The sequence below is a fragment of the Phalacrocorax aristotelis genome, chromosome 21 (genome assembly GCF_949628215.1).
Source record: "Phalacrocorax aristotelis chromosome 21, bGulAri2.1, whole genome shotgun sequence".
Taxonomy (NCBI): Eukaryota; Metazoa; Chordata; class Aves; order Suliformes; family Phalacrocoracidae; genus Phalacrocorax; species Phalacrocorax aristotelis.
Window position 1 is genome coordinate 5,467,687 of NC_134296.1, and position 20,560 is coordinate 5,488,246.

A 20,560-nucleotide genomic window follows, 5' to 3' on the forward strand; every position below is an offset into this window, starting at 1 on the left:
AAGAGGCAGAAAGAAATGCAGAGATGGGGAGGGTACGGTGTTTTGAAGAGTCCTTGCTTCAGCTGCTTTCACTGACCTCCCATTCCCTTTTCCTGACCTCTCTTTCCCTCAGCTCAGACTGCTCTCCATTCCTTCCCCTCCATCCCCCAGCAGACCTGCTAATGTAAACGCTTTAGATTGCTGCAAAACTCAAAAAGCACGCAAAGAAAGTGCCATTCCAAAGAGCAACGATGCCAAGAGTAGGCCCAGTCCCATCCTTTCCGATAGCTAGAGCCGCACTGCCCATCTCAGCCCTCCATCTTAAAATAAGCATTAAAAAAAATATTAATCTTTCCTGCTCTAGGCATCTGGGTCTCCTTGGAGAAAAAAAAAAAAAAGAGGGCACAATAAAAAGATGAAGGACCCTTTTGGCTCCCACTCTGACCTCCTCAGCGAAGCAGTGAGAAAATGGATTGTCCTGGACCTTTCATGTAATCTTTCTGCATTTCTAAAACACAGCTGCCCACAGGATGAAGCCCCTGCATTTACATTACAAAGAGCAGAGAGGCTCCTCCAGATGGGACAGCTGCTCTTTGTTGATTTTAACCATTAGCTCCCAAACCAAGCCTATGTCTGTTCCTGCTATTCCGAGAGTTCTTCAGCACGGAAGGGACCCCACAGCCCACCTCAAACACGAGCGGAAGAGGTCTCGTCCCACACAGCAAAACGGACAGGAGAGCAGGCAGCAGCACGCAGCTTCCTCTCTCCTCTGACGGGTGCCTCTCATTTACAAAGTTCAATTGCCCGTTTCTTCATGTTCAGTAAGCAAAAAGAGCTCTGTAAATCAGGTGCGTGGAAAGCGCCTATTTCAGTTTCCATTAGCTGTTTGTATTTTTGCTTACATGTATTAAAAAGGGTGGCTGCTCTTTGCAGAGGCTGGGACGCACGCTACAGGCACCTGCCACAGACACCCGTGGACAGGAGAGGTCTGGACCAGCTGAATGCAGGCAGGCTGCAGGCTCCCGAGGAGGCTGAAAGGCGGGTGCGCACTGCATGGTGCTGCTGCTTTTTACAGGCTGTGGAGAGAGGAGAATTTCCTGGGGGTGAGAAGAGTTTCGCAGGACAAATACAGGGCTTACTGTATGCAGAGGTTGCTCCCTGTGGTGTTAAATCTGGGCGACAGCTGAGTCAATGTGCTTCACCCTGCTTTGAAGAGGCTCACTGTGGTTTTAGTCAGGTTGATGAGAAGCAGGTTTTAAGATAAAAGAAGCCAGATAACCTAATGCAGGTATCAGCAGGGCGGATTAGCAATAAACCAATGCAAAACACGGAGTTTAGCGTAACTTTTTTTCATACTGATTTTACAAGCACGCTTGAGATACAAAGATAGAATTTCCACCTTCCATCTCTGCAGCAGAATGACGAAGCAATTAAGAGCCTACCTACATGGATCTCTTCACCCAGTTTGGGGAGAGATTGCTGAGCCTCTGAACAGTTAATTCTGTAGCAGAGCTACTGGCTTCGGCAACAGGGGAGTTCTTTGGCAAGGCGAAGGAATTCCGCATTAACAAAACATGAGATTAGTAAATATGAATGGACTATTTTACAATCCACTCCCCTTCTAACCAGGTCAATGGAAAGGACGCCTCCAGAGCCAGCTTACAGGAGGTCCTAGAAAAACTCCAGAGCACAGGGGAACAGATTACACTAGAAATGCATAGACAGAAGTCTGCCCACAAGCCTCCCTGAAAATCTGATGCTGCATCTCAGATGGACTTCAGAGCAATGCCGCAAGGAAGGGAACTGCAGCAAATCGGTTTTAAATCTCTACCTAGATGGGTAAGCACACGGCATTGCTCACGGTAAAGAAAAGTCTCCTAGAAAGCAGCAAGAGCATAGCATGCTGAGCACAAGGTCAGGCAACATCTCTTAAAGCTGGATTTCTAATCAGCTGCACCTGCTAACCTTAAAACAGGCTGATCTAGCTCCTGCCTAGCACCGGTTCTTTGGTTTGGCCATTCAGACAGTAATGACACCACGGCCCTTAGCACGCCAAAGCACAGAGCCAGCCCCACTCGCTGGGCTGGGGAGGGACCCATGTTTCTGTTTGGTTTCTCGGCAGGGCTTTCTGTCATTACTTGCTGCCGCAGGACTGCAACAGCCATAATGAATCTAATTACCTGCCTCCAACACCCTGTGCCACAGGAAAAGGAGGACTGAACTATAAGATATCCCATCCTATTTTTCCCTCCATACCCTCTGAAATTTTTCTTTTCAGCCACCTCAGCCTTACATCATCAGGTTTGCTAAAACAGATTTAATGTTCCCTGCGCTCATCATACTTCTCTTTCAGGCGTTAGCCCTTGTTCATCAAGACGAGTCGAGTTTCAGCAGCTGTTACTCCATCCCTGCGGCTCTCTCCAGTGTCTCTGGGGGCCTGGTAAGGCCACATCTCAGGCTGTTTACAGAAGTAGCAGGGAGAGCTTCAGGCAAGAGAAATCCTGCCGTTGCATATGGTTGGAGGATGCTTAGAGAGGTGACTCATGCTCAGCCAGGGAGGATAGCCCCAAAGCTTTCTAACAGCTCATGGGTGTTTGTTTTTAGGCAGAAAGCAAAAGCAGTAAAGGCAAAGACTAAAAGCAGGCATTTCTCCATCCCGAGTGGGACGGTGGCCTGGGCTTTGCTGACACCAGCACTCAGCCAGGTGAGAATTCAGGGCCTGATGCAGGAGCAGAACCAGCCCGTGGCCAGCGAGGTCCCAGTGCAGGTCTCTGTACCGGTACACCTGCACAGAGGGGACCACTTACAGACAACTTCCCCACCTATGATGAGTTGAGCGATTCCAGTTTCTGTGTCACAAGTGCAGAGGAGTGCAGAAGGTTGAGAACTCCTGGAAAGCAGATGCAGCCAGTACAGACCAATTTCCAGGCAACAAGAAATGCCTCACAGATCAGGAGGCCAGGAGGGGGCCTACAAGCAATGCAAACAGGACCAATGGCTCCCCAGGTGCCTTCAGGTTGATGAAAACAGCCCCCCAGGAGAGAATGGGCTGTAGCACAGGGGTGAACTCTGCCTGCACAGTGCAGCGAGTGGGGACAGAAATCCAGCCAGTGAGAACAAAGCATCAGCGCAGGCCATAGAGGCGTGCCCACCACCACACATCACTGCCGGCTCAAAAGAGCTTACGGTTCCTCACCACGCGCGTCGTTACAGGAGCTACACGAGCTTGCTGCAGGAAAAGGCTGCTGCAGAGCGTCTAAGCGACCTGGCTAGAGTGTCAGCAAAACCAAGGCGATGGAATGAAAGCCCAGAGGGCAGAGCAGGGGATAACGGGAACAGATGGAGGCTGGCATGCAAAAGGAGCAAGCGGTCCTTGAAGAAGGAACAAAAGAACTGGCTGCTAAAGGACAGGGCCTTGAGAATCACAGAAGAACGAAGCACACCGACCACAGATGAGGACGCCCTCAGCGAGCGAAAGACTGGGTAGTACTGGAACAAGGCTCAGAGAAAGCAGCACCTAGCCAAGGAACAGAAACAGCAAAAAGCATTGCAGAGCCAGAGGGAACAGCCAAGCGAAGACAAAGCCAGCACTGAGCACAGGAGAAACTTCACTGTCATGGAGCTGAGTCAGAGGAAACAGATGAAGAACAGAAGCAAGAAAATCTTGGCCAACTGGATCACCATCCAGGAGCTTCTGACCCACGGGACCACGTCGCCAGACGGAAGGAGGACGTACAGTCCCTTGCTGTCTGTCACAGCTGTGTCACAACCCTCCTGCCCCTTCCCAGAGGGTCGCCCCAGGCATCAGGAAGGGACATGTGTCTTCCCAAAGACATCTTCTGTCACTGCAGAACAGTTCCCTGCAATGTTTCCAACTTCTGCTGGTTATTGTGCCCATTAAAATGTCCCCGCAGAAACAGGGAACTCAGTAGAACTACAAACTGGGAATTCAAGCCGGATGACAGGCTTGCTTCTCCACTCAAATACAGCTAGACGACCCCAGGGTCCATGGATCGCTGTCCTGACACCCTTATTACCAGCTTCACCGTACATAGAGATTTGGCTCCCTACATTTCAGTCTGACTGTTTTACACAGGGTTCTCTGTAAGTAAAGTATTTACCTCTGTATCCATGTCTCTCTCTATTAAAGCTTTTTCTGTTGTTCTAGTAAAAAGAAAAAATAGTATGCTTCAATCTTTAATATTAGTGTCATATCATTATTTTCCCCAGAATTGGGTGTGCTATGCATTCCTGTACTAAAAAAGGAAACAGACTTAGTAAATATAGTTGTTTACTGTAAAATAGGAGACAGAAAGTAGAAAGAGAAGACACTTAATAGGTCCCTCTGTGGATTCTGCTACCAAGGGGGAAACAATACTCCCTACTGAGTTGCTGCATTTCTTATACTTATTAATCACCAGGAAAAATGAAAGATCCACAAGCCCACTGAACTCTTCCCTTCCTCCCCCTTTGAAGATTTTTAGGCATGAGCTCAGCTCTGAGTCATGATTAAAAACACCCAGTTATGCTCCTAAGCAGCAGTGCTCAAACTGAAGATTGCTTATGCTACCCAATGCTCCCGCCTTCGCTATTCTACACTACAAAGGAAACAGTGGAGCTCCAAGCTATTGCTTGAAGATCCTTTACAGTTTTCTGGGCTCTAGCAGAGGGAGATAAATCTCTCTAGAGGAAACAGGCAGGTCCATCCCTCATCCCCACGCTGCCCCACAGCTGCTGAGACTGGACCATTTGGATCTGATGGAAAGGACACCAGGCAGCACAGAAACCTGGTTTGTACGCCCACCTCAAAAGCATCCTTACTTCTTTGTAGCGCTTGCTGGAGAAACACCATCTACCAGATAGTGATCTGTGTCAGCTCACTTCACCACAGAGTTCTGGGCAAAGCAGAAGAAACTGGAGGAAATAAGACAGGAATCAGGACGGAAAGTCATGAGCTAAATAGAACACCCCCAAACACCTAGAGGTAAAATGAAGGCCAGCTAGAGGGGCATGGCAAGGTAGTTAGTAGCAAGCAGTGGGCAGTTTCTGTGCCTCAGTCTCCTCTAAGTCCTGCCTGGACCATTCCAGACCATCCTTTCACACAATGTGGAGGCAAACTGCCTTGCCCCATCCGGAGCTGCCATCTGCACTACTCTGTTAAGACTCACGCTTTGGTGCTACAGTCCTGTACTAACTTACCAGACTCCGAAGCTTAAGAAATATTTGGTTCTAAACCGTGTCAGCCAGAAAAAAACAGTTACAAACATCACCATGAAATCCTGCATCAATACTAATAAAGAGACAGAGACTAGCAGTTGCATGAACTCTCAGTTCATTTCTTTGCAGCTCTCCTTCCCAAGATCTTCTGCAAGAAGCAGAGAACCATGCTCACTACGACACCCCCCATCACTCCGCTTCCAACTCCAACCAAGCCTTCATAAAAGAATTCTCTTTGCCAAAAGTGCTGCTGCTCTTGCACTTCTTCATGGGTGCTGTTTTCTGTGTTTCCTTCCTCCTCATTTGCTGCTAACTTCTGCTCCCAGGTCAAGGATTTTTGAAAGTTCAGCTCCACTAAGTCATTTTGGATCACTCTGACCCCAAAGTAGATCCTCTTGATGACTCGGAATGTCTTCAATGTCTGCACATCACATCGGTAAGTCCCTGCATCAGACTCCCCGATAGGGGAAAATCTGATGACAGAATCGGGGTTTTTGAAAGGTTTGAACAATATATCGTTTGTGGTGATAAGGCCTTGGGCAAGCCTCCACGAATACCTGTAGGCTCGGCTACCAAAGCCGACTGCATCTGAGGTCAGGCAGCTGAACTGGAAGGGTTTGCCCACAGGGACGGTGAAGCTGAGTAAGCCACAAACCCAGCTGGTCAGGCAGTCGGACCTGCGCAAGGCACAATTCCTCCTCTCTCCGGCGGGAGTGATCTCGCACATCTCCTCCAGTTTGAAGCCCAGCCCACAGGTGACGCTGCAGGATGTGGCATTGACTGCAACTCTCGCTACGGCTGACTTCAGCTCTGCTGGGATGGTAACTTTTTCAAAGGAAATTACCAACGGTAGATAGAAAACACGAAGTAATATCCCAAGGATGTGGCTGCTCCCCAGGGTCTTCATATCGGGGTTATCAATCAGACGTGCTGCTTTCTAAAGCTGTGCAAATTCAGTAGTCAGAAAACAACAAACCCACAAATCATTCTTTGTAAACCTTCACACTAAGTATTTCTGAAATCCCACCACACCATCTTCAAGACTCAACTCTTCTGTTAGGAAAAATCCTCCGCGACAGGCTTGAAGTACAGCACTGCTAAAGAAGATGCAAGACGTTACTGTCAGCCAGAGCGTCAATCGTGAGCTCCAGTTTCCGGAACGCAGCAGCAGAACGGTCTAATCCCCTGTGCTCCAACGATTGGGCTCTATCTGACAATTTAAAAAAAGACCCAAGTCCTCCCTTCTCTGTAAGGTTCTGCATACTATTTTAGATGAATTTCCACTGTAAAGAAGTACTGTTCCAGGTTAATTCTCCCACCAAACTGTAAAGCAATATAAGCAATGATTACTGGAACCCTTAAAATAATGCTGTTGAGCATAAGAAAATCCTAATTCCTTATGCAGTACCTGTACAGTTCTGTCTTACATACATATATCCCACAATCTAAAGTACTCCCCAGATTACCAAGACCACGAAAATAATTACTTCAACCTCTAGACAGTCTGATGGCAGTGAGATCAAGGGGAAGCTGAACAGCATTTTGCCGCTGACAATACATCCATCTCTCAGCAGGGCTCAGCAAAGCCACGCACGTCGCCGTGACTGATGTCACAGCCCCGCTGGCCAGCTCAGAATGCGGCCCCAAACCTTCCAAGAGAGAACAAAGAACTCCCCTAAGTCTGAAGCCAAAGCGACGCCTCCAAGATAAGGACTCGGCATAAAAACATCGCATTAGGCTCTTGACATCCACTATCAGACTCACAGCATCGCTCAGCAGAGCGGCGAGCCTGGGCACCATGCCCTGCGTCACACAGCCACTGGCCCCAGAGAGCCATCTGAGCCAAGACCTCCCCATTCAGCTGATGCGTCTGTAGAACAGAAACCACTCCTACACCCAGGATAATTCACTTAGTGCTCAAGCGTCCCAAAAGAATAACACACTGCTTTAAAAAGTTCTTCATGAAAAAAATTGAAGTTCCTTAGTTTTGATGGTGTAATTGGCCCGTGGCCAAGCCAGTTCGATAATCAACGTCTCCTTACCAGCAACCGAATTACAGACTGCAGAAAGGATTTGGATTGCCATGTTCCTCAACAGCTCTGCTAATGAATATCCACCTTTCTCTTCCTAACGATCCTTAACTCATTAAAATGAAGACTTCTGAAGACCTAGTGTATGTATTTTCCACACTGTTTCCCTGGAGGAGCTCTCTACACCCAGCACGCTTCGCGTTCAGCTCCCCTCCCGCACGTCTGTCTCAGAGCGCCGAGGCTGCACTCGGGTATGCAGGGCTTCTATTAGACTACAGATTTACTCCTGCCTCTTGAAAAAGAGATCATCAACCAAATGCCACACTAAAAAAAAAAACAACCAACGGAGAGGCTGTGGTGAAGGCACGAGCTGTTTGTGTTGCAGCGGAGCTGTACGGCAGGGTTCCTAAACATTGTCACAAACCGACCAGGCACGGAAGCATGGAAAAGCCAAAACTTACCCATTGACTTTAGGAAATAAAACATACCTCTTTATTTACAGACACAAAAACTAACATCACTGCTATATACTACCACCAAGCCAGTATCTGACAAATATTGTACAAAACTACAGATACCAAAAAATAAAATAAGAGATGGAAGAAAATAAACCACGGACATATACACTGTACAGAGAAGTTTTAACAGAAACAAAGGCTGGAGTCTGTGGCAAATTATATGCTTTAAAATAATCCAGAGAACCATTGCCTGTGCATCTTTTAAAGCTCGTGGGCTCAGCCACACCACATATGGGTGGGTTTGACATAACAGTGTTCCAGGAAAGCTGCGAGTCATCCTATAAGCAGAAAGAACACAGAAAACCAATACTGTACGCATGGGAATGAATCTCATTAAATGAAGCAGGCCGCTGTACCGAAGCCGGAAATGAAAACACCAGTTTTAAAAAACCTTCCAATTTAAAACGCCTCCTCTCTTCCCATGCTTATACCTCATGCAACTACTGCATGATTCCGACTGCAAATTAGTAAATCTCTTTATGACTCCTCTTCTTGGTTTTTAATGTCTGCAGGATACTTTGAAAATTTAAATATGCTGTGATAATCTCAGTGATTACATCTGGGGAAAAACTGAAAGCGATTGCATAGGAGCTATAAAAGTCTATAAAACAAGGGGCATTAGGAATGAAAACTTTCTTTTAACAGGCGGCTGGTCTAGTACAGACTTTTCTCTCTAGCAGAGAAAGTGTCTCTTCCCATTCCCACAAGGGAAATATTACAACTGTCCTTAAGCAATAAAAGGTTAAAGCTTGGCTGGGAACGAGCTGTTCGCATTCGTCTTTCTTCCATTCTTGATCCAGAAGAGGGAAAAATAACCCTGAAAAGCTACTGTTTCAGTTTGGAGAAATATTGGTCCTGTTTCTTCTCTAACTGCCAGTACATACCAGCTAAGGAGGAAACCCATTGCTTCTGGTACGGCACCTCACAGGAAAGAGACAGAATAAAAACACTTGCAAGGACAGAAAGAAACTGCTGACGCAGCTTTTTGTATCACAGCCTGTAAGAAAGCACATAAACCGAGTATTTTATCTAGAGCTACTTTCACTTGTTCCTTTTCCCACAAGCAGAGTCATCCTTCATGTCTAAAATATTCACAATATGAAGTTTCATTCTTTGCAGACTTCAGAGGGTGTCTTGATTCTTCACATTAGATCTCTATCCACTTGAGATGAAATCAAACTTGGCACATAATCAGCAGCACTGTATCACTAAGCATGTCAGCACAGAAGACATCACAATGAGCTAACAGAAAAGCTGACAAGGTAACGCGGCTGGCATGGAAGGACTTACAACTCACTGAAATGAAAATTAACAGCAACGAAAGGGAAGTTTGCAGGATACACAGTCATACAGCATCGGGAATAAAAATACACACTTTGCGTATTCTTCAATCCAGGAACAACCCAAAATAAAATATTTAAAAGACAATGGCTGATTTATAGCTGTGGAGTGGCAGAGTGTTGGGTACCAGCTCACTTCAGAACTAGTCACACGTGTCAACAGAAAGGCAGTCCAGTTAGTCTCTTTGCAAATCGCACGACCTGAGCGTCAGCATCTTACACTGTTTGATGAAGAGGCAGTTAAGGAGGAATGAAGGCCGTTTCCTCTTCCATATTCATTTCTTACAAAAGTCACTCCCTGAATCCATGAACAATCAGTCTGCTGTATTAGTCAGTCCACTCTGACTAAGCATTTCATCTATTTTCCACATTATGGTGCCAATATAGGAAAGAATACAGGAAGATAAAGAAGAGTGTCTTCATAACAATTCTGAGATTGCACCACCTGCTAAAGAGATCAAAGACAGGTGAAAAATAAGTAATCAGGCTCAAACAGATGTTACCAGAAACCAGAGACCATCAAATACGGTAGCATTTCCAGAAACAAAATGAAAGAGAACAAGATTTGCTAGATAAAGCCATTCTTTTCAGAACGAGATACAATCAACACGACACTGCCTATGACAAATTAAGATCTCTAGTATTTCTGCAATTGTATTTGAGATCACGTGCACAGGCATGGACAAGGTGGCTGAGGAACGCTGAGCTTTTACTCCACAAAGCTGTGAGCAAACTTACCTGGTGTGAAATTTTTTGATTCAATCAATCCCAAAATCTCAGAGCAAAAGCACAATTGAAAATCACAAGTTCCACCTAAGTTTGGGTTAAACCAGATTTCTAAAAGTATAAGATGGATCAAGCTTCTCAGTTTGTTTATACTGAAACCTGATTTTGACATAGCAGCTTTAAGACACTCACTGCCAGACTGCGCAGCACAGTGACACAGATGCATTTGCGGCAGGCTCCAGATCCCGGCCATGCAGCTCGCGGACACTATTACGGCACATCAGCACAGGTTCCAGACGAGAAATGCTTGTGGCGTGACTGTTTTAGCAACTGATTAGTTACTTCAGAAAGCAACAGCATGAAGAACTAGCAGAATTAACAGCTTCATGCACCGGAGACAGAAGAGGCAGTCTGGCTCCAAGATCCCGGGCAGGTGGCCGTGTGAATTTGGCAGCGTGTATCTGCACATGGTGGAACACCGACAGCCCCAAGAAAAAACTGGCTGCCCAAAATAGGAATTGTAAGTGCAAGCCACAAAGAGAACAAAGGAAGACAGACACGGACTAAAAGACTACTGTGAGTTTAGAAAGATCCAAGTGACAGTTTCTTTCAGTGGACAATCTGTTCTTCTCACAGCATGACTCATATAGACACTTCCAGCACTGAGATCTACTGCACGGATCTATTAGATCCTCTTAAGTCCACACTACTGTAGAAGGGAGCATAACAACAGGTCCTAATGAGAGACAGAAGTCCATTATAGCAACATTAATTATTTGCCTATAGCTCAATCAAGCTAAAGAACAGCACCACGGAAAAATAACTTAATGTGCTTACAGGCAATGAAGACTAGAAGTAAATTTTAGAAAGGTTCCCCAATAAATATCCCCAATAAAGGGGTGAAGTAAGTGGGGAACTTGGGTCTAAACCCATTAGTTTGTAAAGAGAAATAAAATTTCCACTTTACAGTGCCCAAAAACCAAAGCTGACTGTACCCGCACAGGTACGCACATCCCAAGCTCAGCAGCAGCAGCCAGTAGAATTCCACTGCTGTCTTTTATAGCAAGTCAGACTTCAGCAACTGCATGGGAGCATTACAAGCAAAACCACACAAAACCCCTCCCAAATATGGCTTTGCAAAAAAGAATAAAAAAGAGTCTGTCCAGAATGTTGCTTCATTTGAAACGTGTTAGAGGAAATGGGAGTTGTTATTTTTCCAGCTCTCAGAACAGACCGATGCAATAGCGATCGCAAGCTGCAAGAAGAAAGTACACCCAGATCCGTCTACAAATGTGAATCAAGCAAATTAGTAAAACAGGTTGATGATAAACTTACATAAACAGACCTTGAAAAAGTTGAATGAAACCACTTGCTATTAAAACTACTGTTTAAAACATGGAAAACTCAAAACACACAGCATTGTTTTTCTGAAGCAAATGACGACTGAAATTTGCTTCGGAAGCCACGTTGTTACGTTTCCAGCACACAATCCTTTCTCATTTATATCCTTTTGCATACGGACACGTTAATTAGCAGCGTGATAAAAGAAAGCAATCGACAGGCCTGCTGATGAAAGGAGCAGTTACACTCATTTGGTTTCAAACCCCTCTTGTCCATCCAGCATGGCACAACAGAGCCCCTCAGGATGCGTTCACGGATGCCAGCAGAAGCATCTGAGGATGCACACAATCCGGACAATTCCTTACTATCCCCCTTTAAAACATACTGGATGCCCCCTAATGACTTGAGAAGTCAAAAGAGAATTACCCTGACCAGCAAATCTGACACCAGGAGCTACTCGGTACCTCCCAGGGTACAAACAAGGGCTAAGGATATTATTCTTGGCTGTCTCTCTTATTTCTGTATTTTGCAAGGTGCAATGGGAAAGGATTAAATGGAAGCCCAGAAAACATCCACCATGTTTTTCCACGTGTAGACTAAGTTTCTTTTATCACATTCCCTTTTTTCTGCAAATAGTAATTATCAGTACTAGTACAAGCAACGTAACAGGAGCTGAGCAGGAAGGACAATGAGCGAGGTGGGTAGCATAGGACCAGCAGTGAGGGAAGGAAGGCAGGGGGAAAAATAAAATCACTTCTGTACAGTCTAAAATCCACAGCAGCAGCTGCTGAGGTCAAGGAAATGCAAAATCTGATGTATCAATTACACTGTGTCTTTGAAACTGTTTATGTATCAACCCTGAAGTCTTCATTACAATCAGAAAAAAAAAAAAGGGAGTCCACATCACTTAATGCAAACGTGTGCTTTCTGCACCGCACTTGAGCAAACTTTTCCCAAATAAGAAGCTCAAGTAGCAAATGAGACAGGTGGGAAACACTTAGTCTCTCTGGGACTAAGTCTGGGCCCCAAAGGTGACTCCAACAGTCCTGTTTTAAAACACAACCAACAAAACGTGACCCAAAAAAAAAAGAAAAAGGAAAAAAAGGAGAAAAGTCCACAAAAATCTATCCTCATTTACAGCAAGTGTAGTTGTGTACTTTCTGGAATTGAACTAAGGCTGCTGTATAGCTAGGAATAGAAAATTCAGCTCCTGAATTTTATCTCAGGGTTCATTTATCAAACGGACCATTATTGATGCTCATTTCCCAGTTCTGCTTACAGAACTTCTCGTCGTCATCACTCTGCCTAGTATTGATGGCACAGAATATCAATTTAAGCCTCAGAATCCTTCACTATTTACATTTCCCCCCCCCTCAAAATTGACCTGGCCAAACCAAACATTATTACTGTTTATGTAAGAGTTGATGAAAATTATTGAAAGGATTAAAGTCATCGGAAGATCTCTTGCTTTTGAAATAGTGCTCTATCTCTAGTAAAACCCCTACGTGCTCTCTATATGCAAGAGCAGAGGCATGGAGATCAGTTTTATTAAAAATACTCAAAGCATTTCCACTTAAAAAAAAAAAAAGGTAAAATTTTGCCTATCCTTGACAGCAGCTACATGTTTAGTGAGCAAGTGCTGTTTGGGAAGATAAAATGCTATGACTATATTAAGTCAGGTCCGTACAAAGCAAGGCCACCAAGCAAGCCAACGACGCTCACGCTGGGTTCTCCTTACCTGTCAAAGGCTGTCCCAGCTCCGCCTGCACTTTACCCTTCGCTGCTCCTTCCAGAGGTAAAGCACCTCTGTCCCCTTTGTAGAGTTTCGGTTTAAATGGAGAATCTTTGTCTTTACCTTTTGATCCTTTAGGCCTGCCTGCTTGCTTCTTCTTGGATTTACCATCTCCCTTCACACCCAGCAGCGGATGGACTTCTGCAGAGAGAGACAACACGTTACCAAAGGGAGTTATCTCTTGGGATGCTCCCATCAGCACACACACACACATCATTAAAAATTACAGCTTCAGGATGCATTTACTCATTCCCAATTTGCAAAATGCCGGTGAAATTTGGTGACCATTAATAACGGCTGTAAGGGGTGACTTCACAGGAAGGAGAAAATTAAGGAGCGACCTTCTGAACTTCCAGTCTTCAGACCATCTCAGACGCAGAGAAAGGCAATAAAAGAACAGCAGCTTCTACGCACCATCATTAGGTACTCCTTGCAGTTCAATGTTTGTGGTTTTGGGCTTCTTCTTTGGTGCCTGAGGTCCATCAGAGGAGGACTGCCTCTTCTTCTCTGAGCCTATTCCCTCATCAGTTAAAGAACTCTGAACCGCATCTGGCGGAGGTCCATAGGGGTTTTCTTCTGGATCCTCAACCTCAGGTGCAATGGGTAAGTAAAGCAGAGCCTTGGAGTCCTCCAGTTCTTCATCGCTGTGAAGCAAAAACATTTGCTTTCGTTTAAATTTAGGGGTTATAACATAGTGCACAGAGAGTCTTAGTGATGCATTTTGTGTTCATACTTCAAACAAAACAATTACTCTTTCACCTGCTACAGAAGGCAGCGATGGGATCCACACTAGTTACATCCACTTCTTCATCTTCAGCAGCATCAGCACCTGAGAATCAGGGAAAAAAGAAGAATTAAAGACAGTAAGGAAAAGACCAAATGACTTTGAAAGAATGGGACTGTGCTTAAATGTCTCAGCATGCAGAAAGGAGAATTAAAGCAGAAAATAAACCTAAAGAATTTCCCCTTAAATCCATCGGGTTTTTATTCTTTTTCTTATGTTTTGTAACAGTGGGTCCTACTAGAACAGTAGCAGTAAAGCTAGATAGATTTTAAGTCTTCCATATGTTTTGTTGTTTCAAAAACACAACGCTAAAATAGTTCTTACTCAGATGAAATTTGTTTCAATGCTTAAATTCGCACAAGCCAATGTTACACTTGAATATTAAAAACTGCTAAAAAACAATAAATCTAAATACAAGAAGTGCTGCAAACCTGGTAATGAGGAGAGCTCTGTGGTATGCTGAGAATAATCCTTACTCCTTTCCAGTTTAACTACAGCCTTTCACAGTACACAATTTTTTGGCACCACCAAGCGGCCACGTTGTGCTGCTACTGATTCAAACTCAGCACTGCTTCTGTCGAGGGCAAGCCTGGACAAGGATATATGGCCATTCGCTATTGCTGTTTGCTTAAACACGTATTGGAGAGGGGAGGCATTTCTAAAAAGATATTGCATGTCAATTGGCAAGGATCATATTGATTGCGCTCGCTCATACATCTTCACTTATTCCACTCCTGTTTTGCCACTTGACACCCACGCATGCTACCACGACCACTAGTTTTAATTTCTACTATGCTCATGTTTTCAGACCAGAAATCATTTGCTACACAGAAACACAGTTTATGCAGTACCTGTCTGTTCTGGTTCACTCTTATCTTCATCTTCAATGTCAAACTCTGATTCTCTCTCTTCATATTCTACATTTTCATCCAGCTCTTTGAAGTCGGGCGCAAAGGCACTCCAGTTTTCCTAAACCACAAATTCAAACCCATTTTTACCTTATGCATAGGAACAGCAGTCGTAGGGAGGACTCATGCAATTACTATCTCAGTCTGCATTAACATCCCCCAAGATCACAAAAAAAAAAAAATAACCAAGCCGCATCAGGTCCACAGTCACGTGGCGAATCAGAAATTGCACAAGTTGGTTCCTACTGAAAATATGACATCACAATATTCCTTAAATACTGCAACGCATGTAATAATTACCCCCAATGCCAAAGCTCTATGTTCATATGTAGCCACTTGGGTTTTAGCTCGCTCCCACAGATTTCCTGCACTTACACAACACATTCAGGGCACCATTTCCATACAAAGTGTCCCTGTGATTATATTTAAGGCTTTAATCCACAGCTTAACTAGTTCAGCAACTGAAGCCCAAGTGCCCTCCTCACATTCAACAAGATGGCAAACATACTTCCAGTTAGACAAGTGACCCTAACATGCAATAATTCTGTCTACTATTATGGATACCACTGGGGAATCCTCTTAAGGACATGATCTAAAACACTTACCACTTGATTCTGAGCCCATATTGACACAACACCACTTGAAATAGAAGCTATGATCGGTCGGACAGGATGCCACTAGATTTATTTGAAAGAGAAAAGAGGAAGAACTTAATTGGTAAATGGAATTAAGAAAGCTTAGTTTTCAAAATGACAAGAAACATAATAGCAGACAATTTCCTTACTGCTACATCCAAGAGCAGCTCTCCTCTGGTCCCGTGGAGAATTTTCACTAGGTTTCCAATACTCTTCTCCCAAATGTACAGGGCGTGCTGTCGTGCTGAACCTGCCACTATATATTCACCATCACCAGAGAAACAGCACTTCTTCCATGGTGTCCTGCACGCAAAAACAACGCCGACAGTTAAACAATAGCAGAGTATGAAGGACGGAGGCCTGCGGAGCAGGTTTGTCCTTCAGACATACATCTTTCGTACTCCCACCCACAAATAATAGTTGAACTTCAAATCAAGTTGTGACAGGTTTCTTATGGCAGCATCTGCCCATTACACTTGTTGGGGTTTAACCCCAGGGGGCAGCTCAGCCCCACCCTCAGCCTCACTCGCTCCCCCTCAGTGGGATGGGAGAGAGAATCGAAAGAGTAGAAGTAAGAAAACTCGTGGGTTGAGATAGTTTAATAGTTGAAATAAATAAAGTAAAATAGTAGTAGTAGTAATAACAACAATATACCAAGCAAGCAATGCACAATACATTGCTCACCGCCTGCCAACTGATGCCGAGCAGCCATCGCCACCCCCCGGCCAACTCCCCCCCAGTTCATATACTGGGCATGATGTCATACGGTACGGAATATGGCTTTGGCCAGGTGGGGCCAGCTGTCCTGGCCGTGCCCCCTCCCCTCCTGGCTTGCTGTGCGCTGGGCAGAGCACGGGAGGCTGGCAAGTCCTTGACCAGTGTCAGCACTACTTAGCAACAACTAAAACATCAGCGCGTTATCAACATTCTTCTCACACTAAATCCAAAACACAGCGCTGCAGCAGCTACTGGGAGGAAAATCAACTTCATCCGAGCTGAAACCAGGACCACACTGAATAAGGTACTGAGCCGCCCTTCACCCTGAGGCTCCCATTAGGGCAGAGCACACAAACCTTGCCTTTTCAAGACAGGCTGACCACCTGTTCCGCTGCCTCTTACCTGTTCACTAAATCCTGCAGCTTCTGCATTGGTTCAGGCTCCCCATCTCGCCCACAAGTTAGAATTTCACGGCCATCGTACACCCTGATTATCCGGTCAGCTGTGTTTATTAAAAAGCAGCTGTAGGGAGGAGGGCACAGAACATGCATTGCATTAGAGAACTAAGAAAATAAAAAGAATTAGAATATGTTCCATGAAAGAGCTGCGGGGGTTTTTAAGACCTCGAATGTTCTGTCAGTCTACCCTATAGCTTTCAGTTCGTGTTTAAAGATACCACCCCACAGAGGAAGGAACTCACCTTCCTTTCCGAGCAAATTCAATCGATTTAATAGCTGTGGTGTTGCTGGTTCCAGTTGTCACTCTGAAGGAAGCAACAAGATCCTGAGTGTCTGTTTTTAAGACCAAGATCTGAAGATTAAGGAGACAGAAGGCAATCAGTGCCTTCATCATAACTCATTCCCCTTTTGGTACTTTTCATATCAGCTACTAACCCTGACACCAGAAGCCTCAGCAATCTACACGGAAATAGTTGGGATTCTGCAACTGTCGTTTCTACTACAGTTTCCGCGACATAAACATTATTTACACTGGAAAAGGATCCAACAAATATGGTCAAAGACAACAGCAACACAAAGACCTGAGACAAAGTACTATCGCCCAGCTATCTTCAGAGATAAAGTGTGATGCTTTGTTCAGAATGTCACATCAGCCCAATATCGATTATTCAAGAGACATTCAGGAAGCCTTATTTGTGTATTAAAACAAAGAACGCAACCCCAAAACGTGAAGTAACCTAAGCTATTGCATCTGCTGCCGCCTGCTAAGGTCTCACCTTCCCCTTGGCATTGCCCGTATAAATGTATTCCCCTCGCCTGTCAAAGGAGGCCACAACGTTGAGATCAGAGTCATCATCCACAGGTAGGACGACGTGTTTGGAGTCTGACAGCGTTAGCATCACCGGCGCCGACTTCATGGGACAAACCAAAACTCTGTTTCTGCAAAGCAGCAGCAGAGGAATTAATAGTTTCTTCTCCGGGAAAAAAGTTTCCACATTTAGAAGTAGGAAAAAATCCCAACGCATATCAAGAATATAGAAAACCCCTGTATTTTTATTATCTTCTTTAACCTTTGTTACTTTAAAAATCACAAAATTACATTAAGCTGGTATCTACTTCCATTGCCTGCCTTTTTCTGGAAGTCTCTCTGAGTTTATGCAGTAACTTGTAAACTCAATGAGACATTTCTAAGAATTCTTCTATTGTTTACTCTCCTCCCTCCCTGATATTTTCATAACAAAAAGAGCCACAACAAATCCAGTTAGGGTTCTCATCACAAAAATAAGATACACTAACAGCATCTACCAGGTTTGCAGAAAATCACTTTGCAAGCTGCAATGAAAACATTTTAATAATCATTAGTTCTACCAAAGCAAGAGCAGTTCCACCAAAATGAGAGCGTTTGACCCTTTTTTCGCAGGACTTACTGGTCTCGAGGGTGGTACTGAACTTTCAAGATAGGCGAAGGAAATCGAAACCTCTGGTCGCAGTCTCCAGAGAGCACATCCCACTGCGACACAATGTTATCGGTCGAAGCACTCACCAGTTTGTGACCATCTCGACTCCAGCTACAGTAACAAGAGGCAGTTCAAGTAAAAGTTACTCCTTAAATGAATCAAACTCACAGTTTAAAATTATCCACCCAACTTATCAGGCTCAGAAATAAATCTGTTAGCCTGAAAAATAACCTAACATCTAAAAACTTAATAAGCGTAATGTATTTCCAAACTCTTTTAAAGGGAACTATCCTAAAACGTCGCCGAGTATCCCGCAAGGGGCGGGTGTTTCAGTTATCGACACACTCAGGTTCAAGAGTCTCAGAATCCCGGAATGGTGGGGGCTGGAAGGGACCTCTGGAGCTCACCCCGTCCCACCCCCTGCTGGAGCAGGCACCCCCAGAGCAGGGGCACAGCGCCGCGTCCAGGCGGGGGGTGAATGTCTCCAGGGAAGGGACCCCACAGCCTCTCTGGGCAGCCTGTGCCCCTGCTCTGGCACCCGCACAGGGAAGGGGTTTGTCCTCATATTGAGGTGGAACTTTTTGCGTTCCAACTTGTGCCCATTGCCCCTTGGCCTGTCAGCGGGCAGTGTCAGACGTCAGGGTGTCAGAGCAGCTGATGCTCAAACGCAGGCACAGCCAAATTCTAGGGAAAAGAACAGCCTCTCATGGCGAGCGCAGACGCAGCAAGTTTGATTACAACTAAACGCGGAACTCAGTTGTTCTGAGCAAAAAACCCAAACAAACCAGCGAGCCTTTTCTCACCACAACGAGCAGACGGGGTGAATGTGAGCGCTTATGATTTTGGCGATGCCCCTGGTCAGGAAGTCCCAGATGACGATGCGCCCGTCGTTGCAGCCCACGGCGAGCAGCGTGCCCCAGCGGTTGAAGGTGCAGGTCAGAGCCATGCTGATGCAGTCCAGCGTGCCATCGGCCTCCTGCGGGGAGAGGGCAGCCGAGGGGGCCGTCAGGCCGCCGCCCCGCCCGCCCAGCCGCTCGCAGCAGCCGGCGGGACGGGGGGCAGCCCGGCGGGGCGGGGAGGACGGTTACCTCGGGGTAGTTCTGGCCGAAGGACTCTGTAACGAAACGTAAAGACGGGGTTTGAGTGAGGAGCGATCGGTGACTCCGCGGCGCGGCCCGTCACGGTCAGACCGCGTTGCTCCCGCGCTCCCCGCCGGCGGGGCGGCGGCTCGATGCCCGCCCCGGCCACACCCAGCCTGCCCCGGCCCCGCCGCACCCACCCGCCGCCGGACCCGCCGCCCCCGGACCCACCAAGCAGCTCCAGGTTCATCGCGGCCACCGCCGTCCCACTCCCTCACGTCCCCGCTGCCGCCGCTGAAGGACCCCGCTGGGGACCTGCGTTACGTTGCGCCTACCCGGGCGTTCGCCTGACAAATCCCCGCTGCCCCTCCTCCTCCTCCGGTCCCGCGACCCACCGGCACCTCACGGCCCGGTTGCACCGCACCCGAGCCACGGCAGCCGGGCCCAGCGCCACTCCCTCCCTGCGCGGCAGCGGGATTCGGGATGGCGGCGGAGCTCAGGCAGCGCGGCGGACAGCCCGGCGCCTGCGCGCGGGGGGTTCCGGGCGGGCCCCGCGGCCGCACGCCCGAGGTTCCGGGTCGCTCCGGAGGCGGCGGAAGGAGCACCGGCAGCGGCGGGGGCGGCTGGTCTCGGGGCTGTATTTATCGCGCAGAGCCTGGCAGGACGAGGCTGGGCTCACACGGAGTGTGTGTGGGGGGTGCGTGGTGTGTGTTACAAAAAATAACAATAATAAAATGCAACGATTTGAGCTCGGTCGTTCCACTTTCTCGTCCGCTCCCGGTAAGCCCGGTGCATCTTCCTTTAACGCCGCTTATCCTGTATGATCCCGGCTACCGGTGCGAAGCCGCCGTAAAAACATCTAGTGCTATTTTATTTTGAAGCCCCGAGGGGTTCAGGAGCAGATAAAGGGCCGCTTTCTCCTGAAACGTTCAGTTCTGCTGGGGCTGGGCGGGGAATTACTTGTATAACTTATTTAGGCTAAAATAAGCAGGGCCGGGGAAGGGGGGGGGGGGGGGGGGTGTCTGCTGCCCCCCTCCCCAAATACCACATCAGGGTGAGGGGGCTCTCGGGTGGGATGGGAGTGGGGAAAACAGCACCCCGTACAGGTACACCCCACACCTCCAATCCTCCAATTCAGTTCCAAAATGAAGCATTTAGTGTAAGTAATAATCCTCTGATGCTTCAAGCATCCCGCAGACTTCTGCTCCAGCAGCCAGATAACAGCACCACCGCCAGGCTGCCGCAGCCCTCTGGCCCATTCCTCATCCCCCATGGGGCCAGTGCATCTTCCCCCAGCTCATCCCATTAAGTGTAGTGTTAAGGAAAGGCTTAAACCTGGGCTGGGGAGTCTGAGGTGCAGAGCAAGATCCTAGGACCGCTCAGGCTGTACTTGAACCTCACACTGACCTCACCGCTTTTCCAGCGGAGCCACAGCATTGTGTAAACCTCTTTTTTGGAAACAGCTCTTTTTTTCAAACTCGTTTTAGGCCTGATCTCCACTTCAGACCTACAGAAGAGCAGAGGTTTATCCCTCACTGTTCACAGATGTCAGCCTCTGGGATGGAGCTCGGTTCAAGCA

At 46.7% G+C, this 20,560-nt stretch overlaps 2 protein-coding genes across 5 annotated transcripts; both read right to left on the reverse strand.

The window, feature by feature from the left end:
* Nucleotides 1-5,181: 5,181 nt before the first annotated feature.
* TMEM81 (transmembrane protein 81) lies at nt 5,182-6,226 on the reverse strand. The gene has a single exon (XM_075115261.1). The coding sequence runs from the start codon at nt 6,101-6,103 to the stop codon at nt 5,312-5,314; it is 792 nt and encodes a 263-aa protein (XP_074971362.1). The 5' UTR covers nt 6,104-6,226; the 3' UTR covers nt 5,182-5,311.
* Nucleotides 6,227-7,695: 1,469 nt separating this feature from the next.
* Nucleotides 7,696-19,430, reverse strand: RBBP5 (RB binding protein 5, histone lysine methyltransferase complex subunit). Of its 4 annotated transcripts, none has more exons than XM_075115257.1 (14): nt 19,213-19,430; nt 18,991-19,016; nt 18,706-18,878; nt 17,873-18,013; nt 17,222-17,384; nt 16,688-16,797; nt 16,390-16,509; nt 15,420-15,573; nt 15,241-15,312; nt 14,579-14,696; nt 13,703-13,772; nt 13,358-13,587; nt 12,890-13,084; nt 7,696-9,532 (listed from the first exon to the last, which is right to left on the reverse strand). In XM_075115257.1, the coding sequence occupies exons 1-14, from the start codon at nt 19,229-19,231 to the stop codon at nt 9,504-9,506; spliced, it is 1,620 nt and encodes a 539-aa protein (XP_074971358.1). In that variant the 5' UTR covers nt 19,232-19,430; the 3' UTR covers nt 7,696-9,503. The 4 variants fall into 4 exon arrangements, with proteins under 4 accessions (XP_074971358.1, XP_074971359.1, XP_074971360.1 ...); XM_075115258.1 differs by having other exon boundaries at nt 7,696-9,529; nt 19,213-19,350; XM_075115259.1 differs by having other exon boundaries at nt 13,007-13,084; nt 19,213-19,349.
* Nucleotides 19,431-20,560: the final 1,130 nt, after the last annotated feature.

What these genes read in the sequence shown, in the direction of transcription:
- RBBP5 (XM_075115257.1), bottom strand. An exon ending in CTGCAGGATTTAGTGAACAG is followed by an intron (nt 15,574 to 16,389) that starts GTAAGAGGCAGC and finishes TTTTGCGTGCAG; the next exon opens with GACACCATGGAAGAAGTGCT. An exon ending in GAGTGAACCAGAACAGACAG is followed by an intron (nt 13,773 to 14,578) that starts GTACTGCATAAA and finishes CCTGATTCTCAG; the next exon opens with GTGCTGATGCTGCTGAAGAT.
- TMEM81 (XM_075115261.1), bottom strand. Translation starts at nt 6,103, where the DNA reads ATGAAGACCCTGGGGAGCAGCCACATCCTTGGGATATTACTTCGTGTT.